At 42.3% G+C, this 22833-nt stretch overlaps 1 protein-coding gene across 3 annotated transcripts in view; it reads left to right on the top strand.

The window, feature by feature from the left end:
• Positions 1-6557, top strand: part of CNKSR3 (CNKSR family member 3) — a 55847-nt gene extending 49290 nt beyond the window's left edge. For all 3 annotated transcript variants that reach the window (XM_072141093.1, XM_072141091.1, XM_072141094.1), the window contains exons 11-13: positions 153-349; positions 2423-2512; positions 3295-6557. In XM_072141093.1, the coding sequence (XP_071997194.1) occupies positions 153-349; positions 2423-2512; positions 3295-3590 (583 nt within the window). In that variant the 3' untranslated portion in view covers positions 3591-6557. The remainder of the gene's footprint in view (positions 1-152; positions 350-2422; positions 2513-3294) is intronic.
• Positions 6558-22833: the final 16276 nt, after the last annotated feature.

Consider the following 22833-nt stretch of genomic DNA (forward strand, 5'->3'; position numbering starts at 1 on the left):
AGCTTACCATTTAAGGATGAGAATGCTCGTCCTTAGAGAAGCTGGCACATTGTAAGAACATTGTAATTGTTGTATACTGGAAATAATATAAATTATGTTATATGATTTTTGATATGTTTGTAAAATTTGTTTTCCTAATTTTTTTTATTTAGAGATGAGAAGATGAGTTTCAGCTACAGTGGTTTCAGAGATTCACATCCACGATTAAAAGGTTCTGAATCGCCAAACTCTTTCCTTGATCAGGAAAGCCGAAGGAGGTTTACTATTGCAGATTCTGATCAGCTGCCCACATATCCAATAGAAGTTCATGTCCAGCCTGCTAAACTGAGAGACAAAACTCCAATGTATGGTAAGCTTGGAACATTGAGGCTGCTTAGTATACCACTTCTCTTGTAAAATGTGTACAAATAATTAAGAATATTGGACAATAAAACAGGGGTTTTCACATATCAATTATAACAGACACTTACCACATAGCTGCTGCGATTACACACTCATATTATTTCAATGTTTACCGTACATACTCAAGTATAGGCCAAATCGAGTATAAGCCGGGACCCCTAATTTTACCACCAAAAACTGGGAAAACCTATTGACTCGAGTATCAGCTGAGGATGGGAAATGCATTGGTCACAGCCTCCCAGTACAGCCAGCCCCATGTAGTATACATCCAGCCAGTTCCATGTAGTATACAGCCAGCCTGCCCCCATGTAGTATACAGCCAGCCTGCCCCATGTAGGAAACAGCCTGCCTGCCCCAATGTAGGATACAGCCTGCCTGTCCCATGTAGTATACAGCCAGCCAGTCCCATGTAGTATACATCCAGCAAGTTCCATGTAGTATACAGCCAGCCTCCCCCCATGTAGTATACAGCCAGCCAGTCCCATGTAGTATACAGCCAGCCAGAGCCATGTAGTATACAGCCAGCCTTCCCCCATGTAGTATACAGCCAGCCAGCCCCATGTAGGATACAGCCAGCCAGTTCCATGTAGTATACAGCCAGCCAGTCCCATGTAGTATACAACCAGCCAGAGCCATGTAGTATACAGCCAGCCAGTCTCATGTAGTATACATCCAGCCAGTTCCATGTAGTATACAGCCAGCCAGCCCCATGTAGGATACAGTCAGCCAGTCCCATGTAGTATACAGCCAGCCAGTCCCATGTAGTATACAGCCAGCCAGAGCCATGTAGTATACAGCCAGACAGTCCCATGTAGTATACAACCAGCCAGAGCCATGTAGTATACAGCCAGCCCGCAGTTTGCCAAGCACATTAAAAAAAAAACTTATATACTCACCTTTGGGCGGTCCCGATGCTCCGGTCTTCGCGGCTCCTCTTTTTCCTTCTCTTTGCTGTAACAGCCGTCAGAGATGTGTCCACGCGTTCTGCCGGCTGGCGCACATTATGATGTCATCAGCAGCGACACTGCCCTATCATAGTGTCCCCCGGCCGGCAGCTAATACAGCACAGAGAAGACAGAAGAGGAGCTGCGCCGAGGGTCGGGGCACCGGAGGTGTATATGTTAGGTTTTTTTAAAAAATGTACTCGTGTATAAGCCTAGGTGAGGTTTTTCAGTACTTTTTTTGTGCTGAAAAACTCAGATTATACACGAGTATATATGGTATTTTGAAAACAAACACAATAAACAAAATAGTTTAAATGACAATTGATTGCATGGGTGACATAAGCGATGGAGGGAGCAGTGGGAGGGCAGTGCGTGAGTAGAAGGGAAAAAGAAATTGAGTGAAGACTATGAACTGCTCTAGGACTCGCCACACATCGCTGGCAGGGAGACAGGCAATGTCAAGAAACTATTAAAAGCAGTGGCATTATTCAGATGCACGACAAAGGCATATTTGAACTCAACAGCCCATATTTACTAAAAACTGTGCAAACTGTACTAAGTGTAGTTTGCCTGTGTAGTGTGCAGTGCGTCAGATTCAGGATTTGTGGCGCCCGTTCTTCATGAATCTGGGGCTCCCTGCACTCCCCCGACAGAGTGCACTTTTTTTGGTGCACCTTTAACATAGGGTGTGCAACACACTTATCGGACTTTACATGATAAATGTGGTGCACGGTCTGTGTACTGGGATGTCCATTTTAATAACAAAATTTGTGTCACGTAAAGAATAGTGTAGCCGTGATACAAAAGGGATTGCATGTGACACATATGTAGCACGGACAGATCTGACAGAAAACCAGCTCAAGGTCCTAAGTAAATGTTCCCCAACATGTCAGTGGCTATTGGAACAGGTGACAGGTTCCCTTTAAGAACACATTTTTAATTCAGGTATTTAAATACTTCTATATAACCTATTTATTTTTTATTTATGGCTTAGAAAGTATAACGTATAAAATCCATCTCTATAAAAAAGTTTCTGTTTCTGTGCTTCTTTAATAATTTTCTATCCATGCAAATAGGTAAGCCACGTCCTCTATCTATGCCTGCCGAAACTAGCTGGATTGTGTCTACTGAATCATACTCAAGGCACAGACTGACAGGGAAAAAAGGTAAAGTAGGAAATAGCTGCTCTGTGACAGAAATCACCCATTTAAATATGTTGCATAAAATAGAGAATCCTTTGTTTGAGAATCTATGTTTAACCTCCTCATTATTTCTAAGAGGTCAAGTATAAGACTTTATATGGTACCACATATTATTCATTAAGTTTCTTGTTCGTCACTGGGGTCACGTGACCCACCAGTAGCAGGACTCTGGTCATCCTGTGACATCCCCAGTCCTGCTCTGGCTAGCGGATAATGGGGGCTGTGCAGACTTCTCTCCCCAACCTTCTTCATAACCACTCCCATATGAGTGGTTGGAGAGGTGTGTAGATGTCTTTGGTGCACCCAACCACAGATTACTGTCTGCACGGCTCCCTTCATCTGCCAGAAGCCAGCAGGGCACTGGATTTCACAGGGTGCCCTGAGGTGGTGAACAGGGGTTAGTATAATAAGAGTGACTCTAGTTAGGGTCTTATATATACCCTTGTAAATTTTAAAGGGCTGCCCTTTTAATGTAGTTAGAGTTGTCCAAAATGTTCTGGAATAGTGATGATATAAGAAAATGAGCTATTCTCATTGGTTCTTGTTATGGTGGTATTATTATTATTTTATCTCAGTTTGTGGCTATTTAAAATCAACTATCCATACTGCATGGTGACCATTTCTAAACTAGCATTGATATTATGTATTAGATACATTGTTAATATTACACACAACTAGTTATTTCTGGTAAGTGATTGGTATATATTTACATATCTGTTACAAAATGTCAACTTCTTTTTTTTAAGGTGATGAAGCTTTATCCAGGTATTTCAGTAATGAAAGGATAGCACCAATTATAGAAGAAAATGCACCATCTCGAAATTATTTTACCAGATCGACGGACAGGCATTTGATCAGAGGGACGGACTATATCAGGGGCAGCCGTGGTCTTTTAAACATGGACTTACACAATAGTGCAACAATGCCGTATCAGGAGGAAGGTTCCAGGAAGCATACTACGGCTCCATCTTCTAAGAATACCACAACAGAGCCCTCACTACTGGTCAGCTGGTTTACCAAACTAAAACTCTTGAGTCGCTGACTATGTTTCTTGAGACATTTACCTATCAGTGCCTTTGCCCTTATAATGGCAGTATTATGTGAAGCTGGTCCCACCAGAGGGATTCACCTTCCACAACTTGCTTACTCTTACAACTGGCATCAGAATAAGACATTGCCACAAATAATTTATCAAGCAATAACAGGAAACATCATGTGCATTCTACCTATGGAAATTATTTTTGCCTCTTGGATTTTGTTCTTATTTGTACTTTTTTACACAACTTCTGTGCATGTAAATTTTACTCACGGTTTGGCGCAACTTCTTTTTCTTTTTTTCTAGAACTGTTGAAATATGAAATAATTTATTAAAAGTAGCCGTCATTTATTGCTGTTTACCAAAGGATCATTTATTTAATACTGTGAATGCTTTCTTGCATTCTGTATTTGAGGCAAAAAAACTGTGTTAGTAATATGAAAGAAAAAACATTTCACATTTATTCTTTCTTCAATGTATTTGTGCAGGTTGAATTTTTATCCATATGAACAAGGCTTGTAATTCCTTCAAAATGTGTGAATGTGCAGAGATTCAGCGGTTGTCACTTTCTGCTTGTTTGGTTTTTATGTTATTATACACATGAATGAGACATTAAAATGGACACGTTATCTCTCTTGACATGTCTTCTAGTATTCCCCTTAAAATAACAATTCTGGGTCATTGACTCTGAGTTGTGTCATTCCTCCTACACGGGCAAATGCTATTTCTCTTGTCAAGGGAATGTGTCCTTAATTATCTTAGTCTGGCAATCTGATTGGACCGTGTCAGACTCTGGAACAAAACGCCCTAAAATCACCCGGATTATTTACAGGTTTTTTTTCAAAGAGTAAAAGAGGAGCATTCACAATGTAGATTACAAAATAAGCTCCCGAATTGTTTTCCCCTAGGGAATACAATTATTTGCCAAAACAGACATGTCAGAAGAGGTGAGCGGTCTTTATTAAAGGGGTGTTATTAAAACATCGACCACATCTCTTTACCATATGTCTGTTTGCGGGAAACGGCTGGTTGCTCGGCTACATTCATGAAACTCATTTGCTTTCTTTTCATGGACAGAAAAAAATGGATGAAACTGTCCTTTTAAAACGGAAACACAGATACAAAAAGGATGAAAATGGGCCTTGAAAAGTGAATGTTAACATCTATCTTTCCATTTGAGAATCCACCTGATCGTGGGAATTTAGCCTAATTCTGGTAAAACAGACAGTTGGGATTAATAAATAAAAGTGCTGGGAAACAATGCAACTTACACCAGACCTTAAAAAGAAACCTTATATAAAGAGCATATATAATATGTGTACTAAGTCTTCTATTCTGCTGGTCAGTAATGGTATTTACACATGGACGTGGTTGTATGGGAGTTTGGGCCTGATGTATGAGCAAGCTGTGTACAATAACTTCATTTACATGGACTGGAATTAATAGAAATGATTCTTGTAAGGTAATAATACAAAGGTGCCTTATAATTGGAGAAGCTGACAGCTCATCTCTTCTGAATCACATCTGTTTAGTTCTAGACTTCCGTTTTGGGTGTATGTGAACACTTTTCTACTCTCCTTGATTTCTATTATAAAATTACGTTGTTGCTATGTCTTGGTTATAAGAGGTGAAGGAGGTGACAAGCGTAAGAGTAGATGCTGCTTGGTTTAGAGAACTATACAAAATGCCTTCATCTTGAAACAATGAGAAAGAATAGTAATGTGCATGAGGTTAGAGTGCCTTGATATGTTAGATCTCTCCCAAGAATGAAACATATGCATGGGAAAATGTAATATAAGGGTCTCCGCCCACATGTGTGTGATTCTGGGTGACATGAGTAGATCTGCTACAGAATGTACAGGATTTTTTGGCATGTGTTTATTATCGCTGTTTATATGTACATATGTGTACATGTATAAACATACATTTTATGCTTTGTACTCTTAAGCTTGGCTACAAGAGGTTGCCTTTAGCACTGAGCACTATTTAGCCAGTGAGTGAAACAGATCTATTATCTATAACAACCAATATTTAAGTCAGGTATTGAAAGCCATTTGTTGCACTAGCAGGGATATTTGTAATGTGTTTTAGACATTAAACGTTGTTTCATATTATGTTGTATTGTGTGTCTCAACTTTCATTATAAAATATCTCAATTATGAATTATGGCTAAAATGATCATTTTAGCCTTCCTTGTGTGCCCTAGCGTGTGATATCACATTACCCAGTCACACGGCCTGTTTACAGCTCATTCCTATTGAAGTAAATGGGGCTGGATTGCTATACAAAGCACAGCAGCTAAACAATGTACAGTGCAATACCCTGTGCATCCTATTTACCTTATTTGTATACCGCTAGAACCATGTTTGTTGACGGGTCCACATGTCCCATTTACGGAGGTTGAAGAAGATATTTAATATTGGGCAAATATTAAGTAGGGATTGCAGTATGGATTAAGATGTTTTAGGAGGACTGTGCATTCCATGTACAAAGCCTAAACAATGAAATAGTTTCTCATGTCTGGAACACCAGTGAATATTTTATATGACTGTGCAGACTATTTAAATGCAATGAAGTCAGCTCAAGGCTTCATGACCAATTGATGATGGGCCACCAACAAGCAGAGAAGAGGGCTGGATGTGATTTCCACAACTTCCATTAATTTCAAAGGAGATAGACAGGTACACATCTCCACAGCTTTGGGAGATCTCCTTAGGCTACCTCTTTACGTCAGATCCCAAGCACAGTGTAGTGGACAGGAGTCCTTGTATCATTGAGAAATTTGATGCAAAGAGTCATATTTGTTAATGGCTTATTAAAGCAATGTAATCACAACATGTGATGCATAATAACCCATGGGGAAAACACCAGTTAAATCAAGTAGTCTGAGCATGGAGTGTTTGAGAAAAAAAAAACATTTACTAAGCTAAATGCAATAGAATGCTGGCTTCCGCCACTTTCATATTTTCACCTGGTTTCTACACTGAATATCCACCTCTCTGTCCCCAGCCTAAAGGCAGCTTCAAACTGCTATTGTCATTTTTGTGAATCATAGACTACTCAGAGTTTTGTGTACGGGACCAACAACATTGCTTTTGGACAGGACCCTTTCCATCATAGTGATCTTTGATGAAAGGAGTTCCTGCTTCTTCATTAAACAGAATTGCCAACATTGTAATCATGATTTGTGTCAGGGCTGTCGTTTAGTGAAGAAGCGGAAACTCCTAGCATCATAGATCAGTATTATGTTAAGAGTCCAATCTACAGCAGTGTGAGCCTGTCACAGTACAACCTGTGGAAACAGACCCATGTTCTGGTCCACGGACTGAACACTGTGTAGTGGCGGGAGTTCTTGCAGAAACATGATGCAAGGACTCCCTGCTGGTTGAACTTAAGCACTGTTCATCAAGAACGCATCACTAAAGACAAATCAAAACAAAGTAGCAACATGTGTTTTGCATTGTAACTAATATTATGAAAAGGAAAAACACATGTTGCTAAGTGGTCTAAACATGGTCCCAATGCTCTTGTGTCAACTCTCTCGTGTGAAACCAGCTTAACGTAGTAGAAGAATGGGTGTGCCATTTTGCCATTTTGTGTGCTTCATTGGGCTTTTGCTGTACCTTATCTGTTTATAAAGTAGTTTGTGTGTAGATTTCACTTTCCTGCAGCTGAATAACATAATGTCTATTTTTATGCAGTACAATCAGATTATACATATATTTATAATATGTATATGTTTTCAGTGCTCTTATATTCAAATCTTGTTACATGCTTCAAGTCTGTTAACAAAACTGCCTTTGATAAAAAAAAACATTTCACATGTGGAATATTTTTAGAAAAATTATAATTATTAAATGCATTTTACAGAAAATTTGTGTTCCACCTTTCATCTATTTACTTTTTATTTTAACTTATTTTGATATGTTAAAGTAAATGTCACTTATTGCGGTACATAACATTACTGTGGTCTGTAACGCTCCTTTATATTGCATATAGGAATATGTTCCTTTCATGGTTTATTTTTCTTTCAGAAAAAGAACTTTAAAGTTGGTTGTATAGATTCATGTAGGCAGAAAGTGTATTACTCAAGTCAAGCTCAGATTTTAGAAGTCCCTCTCTGTTATGATTGACATCATGCATTATACTTCAGGAAAACTAGTTACTGATGCCCCCGGAACTGGAAGTAGGTGCTAAACTCTCTGCCTCTATGTCCTTATGCAACCTATTTACATCTCAATTGAAACTTGAATTTCTGGAAGATGCCACCACACAGGGCCATGATAGAAATAGGAAAGGTGTGGAGACTCTTGACAACAAACTGCTAGTGGTTGCTGCTGACACATGAAAAGCAAATAAGTGAAGAAAAGTGCAATAATAATAATAATAATTCTATTATATCGCATACACAGATCACGCAGTGCTGCACAGAACTTGCCAAATCGGTCCCTGTCCACAATCGGGCTCACAATCTAATCAGCTTACCAGTATGTTTTGGAGTGTGGGAGGAAACCGAAGGACCCAGAGGAAACCCACTCAAACACGGAGAGAACATACAAACTCTTTGCAATAGTTTTAAAAGAAAAAGACAAAACCATGGAAGAAGGAAAGTGGGTAAAACAAGCAGTTACTTGGGTATTTTTACAAAGTAAGGCATTAATGCATATTTTAAATGTGCAGTGTGCAAAGATTCAATAATAATTTTTCATATAGTGAAACTGTGTGCCATCCAGTAAAAAAAACTGGGCATAAGCCCCTAGTCATGCATCTTAGTCAGGATAAGGGAATCAGCTGCAGTGTGATGTAGGAATTGATGTATCAGAGCAGAACCTGGCATTTTTGTGGTTCATATAGAAACTTTTTTTTTCAAAAATGTTTTACATTTTTTAAAAAACAGCCTGTGGCAATATTTCCAACAAATTAGAGAGTAAGGGAGGAGTGGGCAAATGTAGTCCGGCAGGGAGAAGAGGGGGCTGGTAGCACACATGAGATATTCACTTGGCTTGAGTGAAACCTCAGATGACTAGCACTACCTTTAACTAAGGCCACATCTGCTATGAGGTGGAATGAAAATCCGGACTCAGGCGGCAGATGCAGAGTCCTGAGGGGGTGGCAGAATAGCCGTTTTGAAGAGTGGTAAATATCACCTGCATCTGTGTCTTTAAGATACAAAAGCATGCGGTAGAGCACTATTCTGTTGCTCTGGAGGACACAGGGGGTGATGGCGTCTTGCCGCCTGCCTCAGTGCACACAGCTGCAGGGTGATAGAAGAGCTGGGAGAAGAAAGAGACAACAGCAGCATGGAAGGAGGTGAATCATTTTTAAATTGGCCACATTCTTAATAATATATTCTTTGGGAGGCTCTACATAATAACACTGGAGAGGGAGCTTTAAATATTGGGTCTGGTTCTTAACTAAATTAAGGGGTGGGTTGTTGGGCTCTGTACATGACTAAACTGTGGGGGCTGTATATAGTGTCAAGTATTAAAATAAGGGGTGCGGGTTCTGTTATAGAGTACTCTGTATAAATAAACTGGGGATGGATGAGGTTGTTTATGGGGCTCTTAATGGGTATATAATTAACATGGAGGAATGGATCTGCATATGGGGCCAGGTATATAATTAAAATTGGGGTGGGGGGTGAATTGTATTTGGGGAAAAGGTCTTGATTATTAATTAAGAAGGGGGTATTTATGGGGAGGGATGCATCTAATAAAATTGGATATTAATTTAAAAACATGAAATTAAACAAAATTAGGTCAGTGGTTAAAGGTGCTCTGGGTGTTCAGAACCAGTTATTCTCTCTGCTGTAAATTAAGCAATGGTAAAACAACAGACCCTTCCTGTCACCACGGTTGAAGGTGTTTAGTGTGTTCAGGCCTAATTATTTGCATAGAAGATTTAAGTGGCAATAGAAAAACAAAACATCTTTCCTCCTTTTAACTGCATTTAAAATTCTGGTCATGCAAAATGTCAAAATTTGGAGTTCCAGAAGTACAGAAAGTCAAAATGTGAAGATGAAATTCCAGGAATGCAGAATCGAAAAATTTAAAGTTGATATTCCGGGAATGTGGAAGGTTTGAAAGGTTTAAATTCAACATTCCCTGTAATGTGAAATTGCAAAGAGCACTTCATCGGTACTTGTCCTGTCCATCCCCAATGTCCGGGAAACGCCAGCACCCAAGGTTCTTGAGAGAAGCATCCCTAGGTGTGAGCAAAGCTTCTCCATGTCTGAATTCTCCCTGTCTTCCTGTGCTCCTCAGCGTTGGCACCGGTACCCAGATCCAGGTTTCTGCTTTCCTGGATTCGGGCTCTACAGCAAACTTTTTGGATGCTGCCCTGGTTTCCCAGCATCACTTCCCAGTGGTTTGTCTTGAGAAACCATTGTCCATTGCCTCGGTCAGTGGCCAGAACCTCTCCGTGCCCGTCTGGTTTCGCACGGAACCTCTGCTCCTGCATGTTGGTGCCTTACATAAAGAGAGACTTTCTTTTTTTGTTCTACCCCAAAGCACTTCCGCTCTCCTGCTGGGTCTCCCCTGGTTCTAGCATCATGCCCCTGTTCTGGACTGGTCTTCTGGGGAGATTCCTTGTTGGGGTCTGGGTTTTTCCTCACACTGTATGGAGGTCCTTCATCCGCTATCAGGGTTTCTACCTTGTCTCCTAAGCCTCTGGAGGGGCTTCCCGCTCCATGCCACGACTTTGCGGATGTGTTCTCCAAGAAAAAAAGCTGAGACTCTACCTCCACATCATCCCTACGATTGCCCCAGTGACCTGCTGCCTGGCTCTTCTCCTCCACCAGGTCGGATATACCTGCTATCGGTACCTGAGACTGCCGCCATGTCTGAGTATGTAAAGGAGAACCTACAAAGAGGCTTTATACGCAAATCCTCCTCTCCAGCTGGTGCAGGTTTCTTTTTTGTCACCAAGAAGGATGGCTCTCTCCGCCCCTGTATAGACTATTGCGGTCTTAACAAGGTCGCCGTTAAGAATCACTATCCTCTGCTGATCACGGAGTTGTTCAAACGTTTTTGGGATGCTAGAGTCTTTTCCAAATTGGATCTTTGTGGCCTACAATCGCATCAGGAAGGGTGACGAGTGGAAGACTGCCTTTAGCACCCGTGATGGTCATTTTGAATATTTAGTTGTGCCCTTTGGACTTTGCGCCAGCTGTTTTTGGGCTTTGCGAATTATTATAGACAATTTATCCCTCATTTATCATCTCTGGTAGCCCCGATGGTGGCGCTAACGAGGAAAAGTGCTAATTCCTGTGACTGACCTCCAGCAGCAGAGGAGGCCTTCACGAAATTAAAGACTGCTTTTTCCTCTGGATCAGTTCTTATCCGACCTGATACCAAAAAGCCGTTCCTTGTAGAAGTTGCCTAGTATGCGCATACCCAACTCCTTCCACGTTTCTCTCCTCAAGCCAGTCATCTTGAACCGCTTTGCCCCGCAAGTTCCACCTCCTACGGCGCCACAGGCTGATTCCACCGATGTCTTCGAGATGAAGGAGATTCTGGGTATGAAGACGGTGAGAGGTAGGCGGTTATTTCTGGTATACTGGAAGGGATTTGGTCCTGAGGAGAGATCGTGGGAGCCAGAGGATAACATCCTGGACAAGAGCCTGCTCCAGTGATTTCTCAGGCCCAGGAGGCCCTGTCTCAGATCGCGGGCGCCCCCGTGTTCCTCCGTGTGCACCTGCTGCAGCCCCTGTGCTGGACTCACCTCTCCCGATTGCTGCTTAAAGAATAAAGACAAAAAAACAGAGACAACGGAGGGCGGCGCCTCGGAAGGCAATTAATAAATGTAAAGAAAGTCCCAAATTGGGTGTTCACCATTAGCCACCTTGGCTAGTATGCATTGAGCATACAGGGTAGCAAGGGTATGGACGTGGTCACGGTCTGCTGCTCCTCTAGCCCAAAAACGAAGACGACAATTCCAAGAAGCGGAGTCAGCAGTATACAATATATAAAGATGGGTTGGCTAGATTCTACGGACGCTGACCACCGACTGAGAGTATCAGCGAATGTATCACTGGTTACAACTCCAAATTGGTAGAAATAATTTATTGATAAAACCAGAATGGTAAAACAAAAGTACAAGAATGTATAGTATATCCTCCTAACGCGTTTCGGGTCGGACGACCCTTTCTCTCTCTCCGACCTGAAACACGTTAGGAGGATATACTATACATTCCTGTACTTTTGTTTTACCATTCTGGTTTTATCAATAAATTATTTCTACCAATTTGGAGTTGTAACCAGTGATACATTCGCTGATACTCTCAGTCGATTGCTGCTTGTCATCGGACTGCCGTACGCGCACTTCCCCGCCTCCTAGGACACGCGTGCCGGCTGTTGAAAATTTAAAGGTATAATTGATGAAGATTTATGATTTTTCTAGAGCTTTTTTCTAGACATCTAGAAATCTAGAAATCTTGCTGGATGACGCCTTAAGTGCCCATATTCCTGTGTGGTCTTTCCAAGTATTGGTGTATAATCCTCTATAATCAAGAATATCCCTGATTGCAGCCTAATGCAAATCTTTTTAGTCCCCTAATAAGGGCAATTATTTTACATTTCCACCTGTCCCAAATAACAGCAGCCTCCTCTATACACCTAAGTGCCCTGAAAAAGGGTTTTCAGAAGTCTGTGCCTGAAAAGCAGCAAGATCTCTGTAACTCTATCTGCTATTTGTAATGGCATATGAACATATGACCCTGCTCTTATACTGCAGTGTTGCATGTCAAGCCTGTGCAATCACAGGCATGCGTACACAGGACATGCCTGCGGTTGCTAAGCGGGTTCAAGCTGCTTGATTGGCTGCTTCAGTAAAACATCTAGTTAAACAATACCACAAAGTATAAAATGTCACGACTCAGTATCACTCACCTCTCTACGATCCAGCGGCGGCTCCTGTGGTCCAACACACACGTTTACGGCTCATAGTGAGCACCTGTGCCGGCTCTTCGACATTTAAAGGGTCAGCGCACCGCTAATTGCCACCGGCCACCTTGTAATTTCATAAATAGCCAGCCTCTTCCCAAATGCCCCTGTGGATCTTTGTGCCTTAGTGAAAAGCTTTATCCCTATTCCCTGAACCTAAGCTGAGACTCTCCATGCCTTCTAAGTATGATGGGGACCCCAAGTTGTGCAGGGGCTTTATCACCCAGTCCTCCTTATGCCTACGCAGTTCATCACAGAACAGTAAAGTGGCGTTCATCATCGGCCTCCTTTCCCGGGAAGGCCCTGGCATGGGCTACTCCCCTCTGGGACAGGAAAGACCCGGTCACAGTTAATATCACCACATTCTTCACTGAATTCCGGTTCATCTTTGAGGAACCAGCCCGGGCATCTGCTGAGACTGCCCTGCTGAACTTGCGCCAAGGGGACTTATCTGTCGGTGACTGAGTTAGCCTGGAATGAAGCACCCTTGGTCGCTACCTTTAAAAAAGGGACTTTCTGGACAGTTTAAAGGTGGATAAAACTTGTCTGTCTACTCATGAGCGTTCCTGACGGAGACAAGGGAATCTCTATCTCAATTGTGCCAGCCCGGTCCTCAGTGTTCGGGAAATGCACGCACCTAGGGTTATTAGGAGAAGTGCCCCTAGGTGAGAACAAAGCTTCTCCATGCCTGAATGTCCCAGTTCTTCTCTGGTTTGGAACAAGTTGCCCAGTTCAAGCTTCAGCCTTCCTGGATTCCAGCTCTGTAGGGAACTTTGTGGATGTTGCCCTGGTTTCCCAGCATCAATTTCCTGTGGTTCATTAAGAAAAGCCGTGGGTTATTTCTTCCATCAGTGGGCAGATCATCTGCGACTCACTTCAGTATCGCACCAAGCCCCTAAGCCTGCAGGTTGGGGCCTTGCATAAATCATTGCACTATTGTTCTATATTCTACCCAGATCCACGTCTTCTGTTCTACTGGGTCTCCCGTGGTTGCAATGGCATGCTCCTGTGCTCCACTGTGCTCTGCGGTGGGGACCGGAGTGCCAGCCTCGCTGTTTGGTGGTTCCTCATGCCATATCCACCAATATCTCTCCGGTGTCCAGCAAGCCACTGGTGGGTCTTCCTGCTTCATACATGAACTTTGCTGATGTCTTTTCGGAGAAGCAAATGGAGACTCTTCCGCCATACCGGCCCTATGACCGCCCAATAGATTTGATGCCGGACACTTCTACACCACAGGGTCGATTGTATCCTCTATCTTTACCTGAAACTGTGGCCTATGTGAAGGAGAAGCTGCAGAAGGGCTTTATATGCAAGTCTTTTCCCCCTGCCGCTGCTGGATTCTTCTTCGTGACCAAGAAGGATGGCTCCCTCCGTGCAAGCATGTATTACTGTGGCCTCAATAAAGTTACGGTGAAAAGCCACTACCCACTACCTCTTTGATCGTCTACGTGGTGCCAAGGTTTTCACCAAGCTGGATCTGTGCGGGGCATATAACCTCATCCGCATCCATGAAGGGGATGAATAGAAGACAGCCTTCAATACTCGAGATAGACACTTTGAGTACCTTGTTATTCCCTTTGGACTCCTTAATGCACCAGCAGTGTTCCAGGAGTTTGTCAACAAGACTTTCACTTTCAACAAGACGTCTCACTTTGTTCCTCTCCCAGGTCTGCCATCAGCTCCATGCCTTGCCAGTTTGTTCTTTCTCCACATCTCCCGGCTTCATGGACTTCCACTGCACATTGTCTCGGGTTGTGGGGTCCTGTTTGTTTCCCATTTATGGCAATCCCTGTGCAGTCAACTTCAAGTGAAGCCAGACTTCTCCTCTGCGTACCATCTGCAGTCCAATGGACAAGTAGAGACCAAGCACGATTTTTTTAATCTGCCCTGTGTCATTATAAGGCCTCTTCTACACTTGCCAGTGTGATGTGATGAACTCGCATCACACTAGCAACACATGCTGCTCGGATCGCAGGGCCCGAACCCTGCACACTGGGACTGAACTGACATGCTGAGTTCACTCCCGATGTGCAGCAAACTCAGCATGTCAGTTCAGTCCCGGTGTGCAGCGTTTGGGCCCTGCGATCCGAGCAGCATGCGTTGCTAGTGTGATGCGAGTTCATCACGTCACACCAGCAAGTTTAAAAGAGGCCTTATAGTGACACAGGGCAAATTAAAAAAATCGTGCTTGGTCTGAAAGCCCTACAGTGGCTTGGACCTTAAGGGGTTAAAGAGGTGGCTGTTTTTTTAGACTTTACTGTTTGTTTGTGTATTTACTTTTTGTCTATTTTTTATTACATTTTTAAAAATTATTATTTTGTTCCTCAAACATGATATCATTACTCGTGTAGTGCAGTGTATTATACTGTATTACTGGCATAGCCTAATAGAAAGTTGATATTGGCAGCTCTGGGATCCTTCAGAGGATCACCGGCTGCACTGCCCACTGATGACACAGGTGTCTGCACCCACTTAGACACTGCAGTCTGTTTGACTATAGTTTCTAAGGGGTTAAAGGGGTATTCTCATCTGGGCACTTGCATTCAGTTTCATTAATCTGCCATATATAAACATTTCTTCAATTAGATGTTATTAAAAAAAATGTTCCTGTGTGAAGATAATTTCTCATAAATGTAGTCATATGGTCCCTTAGAAACAAGATGGCTTCCTCGGATACGGCCACCTCTGCTGGAGTGATTGCACAAAGAAACAAAAGGTTATTGTATATAAAATGTCCGGGAGTTACTACATGTCACACAGCCGTCCTGTGGTAATGATTGCTGAATCCTGGTGGTCCGGCAGGACTTTATAGCGCAAGTCTGGCCACCGCTGCCAGAGTGTGACGTGGTCGTATCCGAGGAAGCTATCTGGTTTCTAAGGGACATCATGACTACATTTATGAGAAATTATCTTCACACAGGAACATTTTTTTAACTAACATCCAATTGAAGAAATGTTTACAAATGGCAAATGAATTTAATTAAATGTAAATGCCTAGATGGTAATACCCCTTTAAATACTCAATCTGATTTTTTACAATCCCAGGTGTTAGTGCCAGGTCTGGGCTGTGATAACAGTAGAAACCCAACACATCATAAGAACTACCCCAAATGGCTGCTGTAAATAACCAATACAGGTGTTGTTAGGGGGTTAAATTACAATCTTTGACTGTTTGTAGAAAGGGTCAGAAAGTAAGAGCTCTGTGATCACACGTGACATAATGTTGCGATATTAAGAACAATAAAACAGCAAAGGAGAGATTTGCCTAATTACATTGCTATTAACATTCACATTTACAAAATGCAATGTTATTACAATGGGGGTCATTTACTAAGAGCCCGAATCGTGTTTTTAGGGCGGGTTACCTGAATATTTCTGATTAGCGCCAAATTTCCCTGAATTGCCCCGGGTTTTTGGTGCACGCGATCGGATTGTGACGCATTGGCGCTGACATGCACACGACGGAAATCGGGGGCGTGGCTGAACGAAAACCCGACGGATTCGGAGAAACCGCCGCATTTTTTTAAAAAAAGTGTCGCTGGACACGCGCCTACCTGCACCCAGCAACTGATCGTGAACTCTGGCGGACTTCAGCAAGACCTGGTGGACGTCGGAGGAACTGCCTTAGTGAATCGCCGGAAGACCCGGATCCACCGCAGAGAACGCGCCACTGGATCGGTAACAGCATGTTAACAAAACACAAACATTAATGCATGAGTTAACATTTTGTTTTGTAAATGCAAATGTTAACAGCAATGTTATTAGGCAAATAAGTTCCAGCAAACACCCAACATCACTGCTTTTTACTGAAATGTAAATATTAATCCAGTCTATAGCGGACTCTAGTGGTGAAGTTTGGAATTAAGCACTACTTTTTGAAGCAGCATTAGTTTACAGTGATCATTGGCTCAGTGTTTGTACATGACTGAGTCATTATGTAACTTGTAATGTTCATTACAGCAGCTCCCATCTCCACAAGTGAAATTGCAGAGCACATGCTGCCGCTGAGACATTCTGAGGCTTCTATGTGATTAGACTCCTCAATAACCTTTTGTCTTTTTGCTTTACTCTCAGAACTTTTTTGAAAAGCCGATAAGGAGAAGAGGGAAGATCAAAAGCCAATGTAAAGGGATAAGGAAGCACCATTCTCTGATAAGATAAATTATAATATTTTTAATTGACTTGTACTATTGAAAATTTGGCTGACGAGTCACCATTTAATTGTTATACATTCCTCTTACATTTAATTGAATATACCGCTGACTTTATAGTGAGAAATCTTGATGGGCTTTCGAGATCTAAATGGGCACATGTTGAGATTATCAGGGGCGTAATGAGGGGTGCAACAGGGCCTGGGGATGAAGGACCCCTGCAGTCTGCCAGCCGGCAGGATGGAATAGTACAATTGATTTCCAGAGCAGCACAGCGAAGGACGTGTTTCTTTGCCCTGCCTGTGCACTCTTTATGATTTTATAATGCTGCTTACCACTACATCTTACAGTGTGCTTGGGCCGAGCTCACAAATGTGTCTCTGTCTGCACTTCCAGGAAGCATTGGAGCGAGGGAGGGTAAGTACAGAGGCTTTGGCCTTTTAATTTGTGAGGGGAGGCTGGTAAACATTTAATTAGTGAGGTGGGGCTGATGAACATTTAATTAGTTATGGCATACTGGTGGACATTTCATGACTGAAGGAAGGCTTAATAAGGGGAGGTTGCTGGTTATTTCATGAATTATGGGAGGTTGCTGGAGATTTCCTAAGTTATGGGAAGCTGCTAGAAATTACTTGAAAAGGGGGAGGCCACTGGACATTTCATTAATAAGGGGAGGCTACTCGACATTTCATTAATGAGGGAAGGCTGCTAGACATTTCATTAATAAAGGGAGTCAACTGGATATTTAATGGATGAGGGGAGGCTGTTGGATATTTTATGAATAATGTGAGGCTGCTGGAATTTCATGAATTAGGGGAGGCTGACAGACATTTTATCATTAAAGGGAGGCTGCTGTATATTTCATGAATGATGGAAGGCTGCTGGACATATCATAAATGACTGGAGGATGCTGCTGGACATATCATTAATAAGGGGAGACTGCTGTATATTTTCTGAATGAGGGAAGGCTGCTAGACAGGGGGGTGTTGATTGTAGAGAGAGTACCCTGCATATAATAATTAATAAGTTTTAACTCTGCCAGCTTACAATGTGTTAACTTTGCTAATACTGACCGCTAGCAATGTTTACCCAAAAATAAACATATACAAGATTTTACAGACTATAAAATGTTTTTTTTTGTTATTTGGACATTTGTTTTACTGGATGAGATACACTTCAGGTATATCATTTAGGGGGATTCAATTGATTCTGGTTTAGGTTTTTTTTTCAGCTGTTCACCATATCCTAAAAATATTATGTTATCTTTATTCTACGGATCACCGCGATTACGGCAATACACATTTATATAGTTTTTCAGTTGAATACAACAATCATTTTGTGAGAAATGTGCTTGTTTTTGCATCACCATGTGGTGATGGGCATAATTTTTTTTTAGTTTAGGGCTTGTTTATCGTGGGACAAGCTGTACTTTTATTGGTATCATGTCTGGGTAAATAATACTTTTTGATCACTTTCTATCCTATTTTTATGAGGTCAAATGTAAAAATATCATAATGTTATCAAAATTTTGTAAGTTTTTTTACCTTTTTTTTACAGTGTTTACCATACGGGTTCAGTGACAATTTTATTTTATTGTACGGGTTGATTTTTTTTGCTGATTTTCTCTTTTTTTTATGTTGTATTTGATTTTTATATGGGATGGGTCATCAGGGGACTTTTATTTCATTATTTTTTTAATTATTTTTTTTATTTGTACTTATTTGTAAAAATCACTATGAAGTAACTGTATGTCATGGTGCGGTAGCTACTCACATCTTATGACATACAGTTACTTCAGGGTGCAGGAAAGGGTTCATTTGGAAGGGCAAAAAACAAAAAAGCAACAGTTTGCTCCTGCGAGTATTATCGTCTTTAAGGCATATGGCTAAAAGTCAAATCTACTCTCCTTATAAAGGTGTGCAAAGATGCATAACTTTGATTGCATTTTAAATGATGTCAGTACGTTGATCCCGTTGCCACATCCTGATCTATTCCATGATAAAGGATTTTCAGTAGAATGCTACTTGTAGCGGTCTCCAGATGGAGAAAATAAATGAGGTGAGAATGATAGAAAATTGGGTATTACTACCCATAAAACCTTTTGTTTTATCCATAAAAAACAAATAGGATAAAATACATATAGAACAACATGTTTCGTCTCCAATATAGACACTTCACCAGGTTCTAAATAAATTGAATCTAGCTCCCTAATTTTTTAACAAAAATGTCTTATCACATAACTACTTTGCTCATTTCCTGCATGACGTAAGCAAAGGTTGTGTGCTAAATGTGACCTAAAGTTATTATATGCCGAAAAGTCTTAGCAAAAGAGAGCAGAAAATAATAACATATGAAAATGTTATACTAACGATCTAGTCAAAGTTGGAGTTTCCGGGTTACGGCTATATTCTTGAACTCAGTAAAATGTTCACTGTCAATCATGGAAAGATCATGTGACTGAGAGATGATCCTAACTGGACTCACATAGCATTTAAATTGTGATTGAATCGGAGATATCCAAAATGGAACATCTTGGGGCATCCTGCTCAACCCTGTCTCTTTACACTGTCCGGACCAAATGGTAAATATTGTTCTCATTTGCAGCAGGCTTATTGTTAGGGCCCTTTTTTCTTGCTCCCTCTCTGCTTGAGGCTTTTAGCAGAGTGACTGTTTAGCACATTACAGGTGGGCATTCTTGCTCTGGGTGTCACATATATGGTTCTAGACACTGTATTGTGTCTGTTGATTCATGATTCATGCTACATCACTGGTTTTCTATTTCCTGAGTGCCCAGATCAGTTGCCACCCACCGTGCCCTGTTTGTGTGAGTTTCCATACATCTCCATTTGCATGGTTCCTGGACAGTGTTTAGAGCAGGGTCGTTTTGGGGTGGCAGGTTGTTTGCATTATCAGGTGCCACTGTCTCCCTGTTGTCTGATTTTTTGTTGGGGGTACAATTTGGTTTGTATTTCCCCTACATTTAAAAATGTTTCTGTCCGATTAGTGTTTTCTTTGTGCATTCATTTATTGTCCAATAAAGATTATTTTCTTTTGCTACTTGACACATGCTTTTTGTATTTGCAATATAGTTGTGTTTTCATGTGTGTACACACTATTTGGAGTATCATTCTTTGGGGCTATGTTCCCATTCCCCAATACAAAATGGAACAAAGACATGTCAAAACAAATGAAATCTAGGAAGTGGTCGCATTTCTAGCATTAGTTAATGGAAAACGTATTGACAAATAGTAACACAGCATGGCCATTGGGTCAAGAGTTGCACCGTCATTTGCAAATTTATTCAAGGAGGGTTTTAAAGCAGCTTTTTTGAGTAAGAATAACCTATACTAGAAAGATATCATCTTGTATCGTAGATTAATTTTTATTCCTATCTAAATAAAAACACATGGGGAATGTCTTTCATCTATGGAAACAAACAAAGATAAGATTACCTTTATTGTCATGAAGACACAAGCGTGTACAGAAAAATTGTACAAAAAAAGAAACCTGCCATAAAAAGTCACAAATTTTGAGAAAAAAATATTTGGAGAACGGTTATCCAAAAACACTATTAACCCCTTAGTGACGCAGCTTGAAAAGGCTCTAGTGCCCGGGCATTTTTAGCGAATTTTTGTATGTTCCGGTTTAAGGGCCATAACTTTTTTTTGCATTCTACCTTAAAAAATTTTTACGGGACATATAGAGCTAGTTAAAAAGGTTATAAAAGTTTAAACTTTTTTTTTTCATTTTAATTTTTATTTGGGGTTAATAGTTGAAAAAAGTAGTACTTTTTTTTAATTTTCAAATTAACTCAAAATAAACCTTACTAATGAATTCCCTATTTTGTTTCGGTCGTTTTGGTATAAAAATTTTTAAAAATAGTCTTGGGCAAATGGGGCAACTATGGCGACGTTTTTTGTAGTGTAGCGGGGATTTTTGGTTTTATTATATGGGAAAATGTCGTTGAGGTCATAAAAGACCCCTGGGGACATTTTTCCTTTTTTTACAGGGAAAATGACCACTTGTGTCTGGGGATTCTGATCAGAGACCGCCGAGTCTATGGGGCCAACAACAGTACCGGCTCTGCTCCTCCATCCATTGCGCTCATTCAGCTTGATGCTGTGAGGAGCGGAGAAGAGAGAAGCGGTAACGAACCGCATCTCCCTTCTCCCTAGGATCTGCGGGTGTCTCTGACACCCCGAGACCGGGTCCTGCTCCCACGATTAGCGTGGGAGCAATAGAAAACTGCTGTCATGTCTAAAGATGTCGCTGTAGACTCGGGGCGGTCCAAGAGGAGTTAAATCATGTTTACAATAAAACTAAATTTATGTTGATTTAAAATGATTTTAAGTTAAATTCTCATAAATAGAGAAATTTTTCAGAAACATGTATGTTTTACAAAAAGACATAATCTTGAAAAAAAATATTCCAAAGACTTCAGAAATTACATACAGAAATCTGTAAAAAAATATTTAGCTCCAATTAGGTCAATTAAATAAAAATACACAAAAAAGATGCAGAGAAAAAGAAGACCCATAATAACAGTAATAAGAAAAAAATTAAGATATGTGGGGATCAAATGTGCTTCTGTTTTCACAAAAGGGATAGATATCCCATGAATAGTACAAACATTACATAAGCTCTTAAATAAACATTATGAAAATATAAAAAAATGGTTTCCTGCAATATAGTCAGGGCCGGCTCCAGGTTTTAGTGGGCCCCTGGGCGACAGAGCTCTAGTGGGCCCTTTTATGGGCCGCCCTCCAGTAGTCACACTGCCCCCCCCCACCGCCGCGTGGATACACGGCCCCTCATCCCCATGTACACATCCCCCCCTACTGTATACACACTGCCCCCTCCTCCCCCTGTATACACACTGCCCACCCTCCCCCTGTATACACACTGCCCTCCCCTGTATAATACACACTGCCCCCTCCTCCTGTATACACACTGCCCCTCCCCCTGTATACACACTGCCCCCCTCCTCCTGCATACACACCCCCCCTCCCCCTGTATACACACTGCCCCCCTCCCCCTGTATACACACTGCCCCCCTCCCCCTGTATACACACTGCCCCCCTTCCCCCTGCATACACACTGCCCCCCTCCCCCTGTATACACACTGTCCCCTCCCCCCCTCCCCCTGTATACACACTGCCCCCCCTGTATACACACTGCCCCCCTCCTCCTGTATACACACTGCCCCCCTCACCCTGTATACACACTTCTCCCCTCACCCTGTATACACACTTCCCCCCTCCCCCTGTATACACACTTCCCCCCTCCCCCTGTATACACACTGTCCCCCTCCCCCTGTATACACACTGCTCCCCTTTCCCCTGTATACACACTGCCCCCCTCCCCCTGTATACACACTGCCCCCCTCCCCCTGTATACACACTGCCCCCCTCCCCCTGTATACACACTGCCCCCCCTCCTCCTGTATACACACTGCCCCCCCTCCTCCTGTATACACACTGCCCCCCCTCCCCCTGTATACACACTGCCCCCCCTGTATACACACTGCCCCCCCTGTATACACACTGCCCCCCCTCTACCTCTATACACACTGCCCCCCCTGTATACACACTGCCCCCCCTCTACCTCTATACACACTGCCCCTCCTCCCCCTGTATAAACACTGACCGCCCTTCTCCTGTATACACACTACCCCCCCTGTATACACACTGCCCCCCTCCTCCTGTATACACACTGCCCCCCCTCCTCCTGTATACACACTGACCCCCCTCCTCCTGGATACACACTACCACCCCCCCTGTATACACACTGCCCCCCTTCTCCTGTATACACACTGCCCCCCTACCCCTGTATACACACTGCCCCCCTACCCCTGTATACACACTGCCCCCCTACCCCTGTATACACTGCCCCCCCTCCTCCTGTATACACACTGACCCCCCCTGTATACACACTGACCCCCCTCCTCCTGTATACACACTGCCCCCCCTCCCCCTGTATACACACTGCCCCTCCTCCCCCTGTATACACACTGCCCCCCCTCTACCTCTATACACACTGCCCCCCTACCCCTGTATACACACTGCCCCCCTCTACCTGTATACACTGCCCCCCCTCCTCCTGTATACACACTGACCCCCCTCCTCCTGTATACACGCTGTTCAGCCTCTACAG

The sequence above is a fragment of the Engystomops pustulosus genome, chromosome 3 (genome assembly GCF_040894005.1).
Source record: "Engystomops pustulosus chromosome 3, aEngPut4.maternal, whole genome shotgun sequence".
Classification (NCBI taxonomy): domain Eukaryota; kingdom Metazoa; phylum Chordata; class Amphibia; order Anura; family Leptodactylidae; genus Engystomops; species Engystomops pustulosus.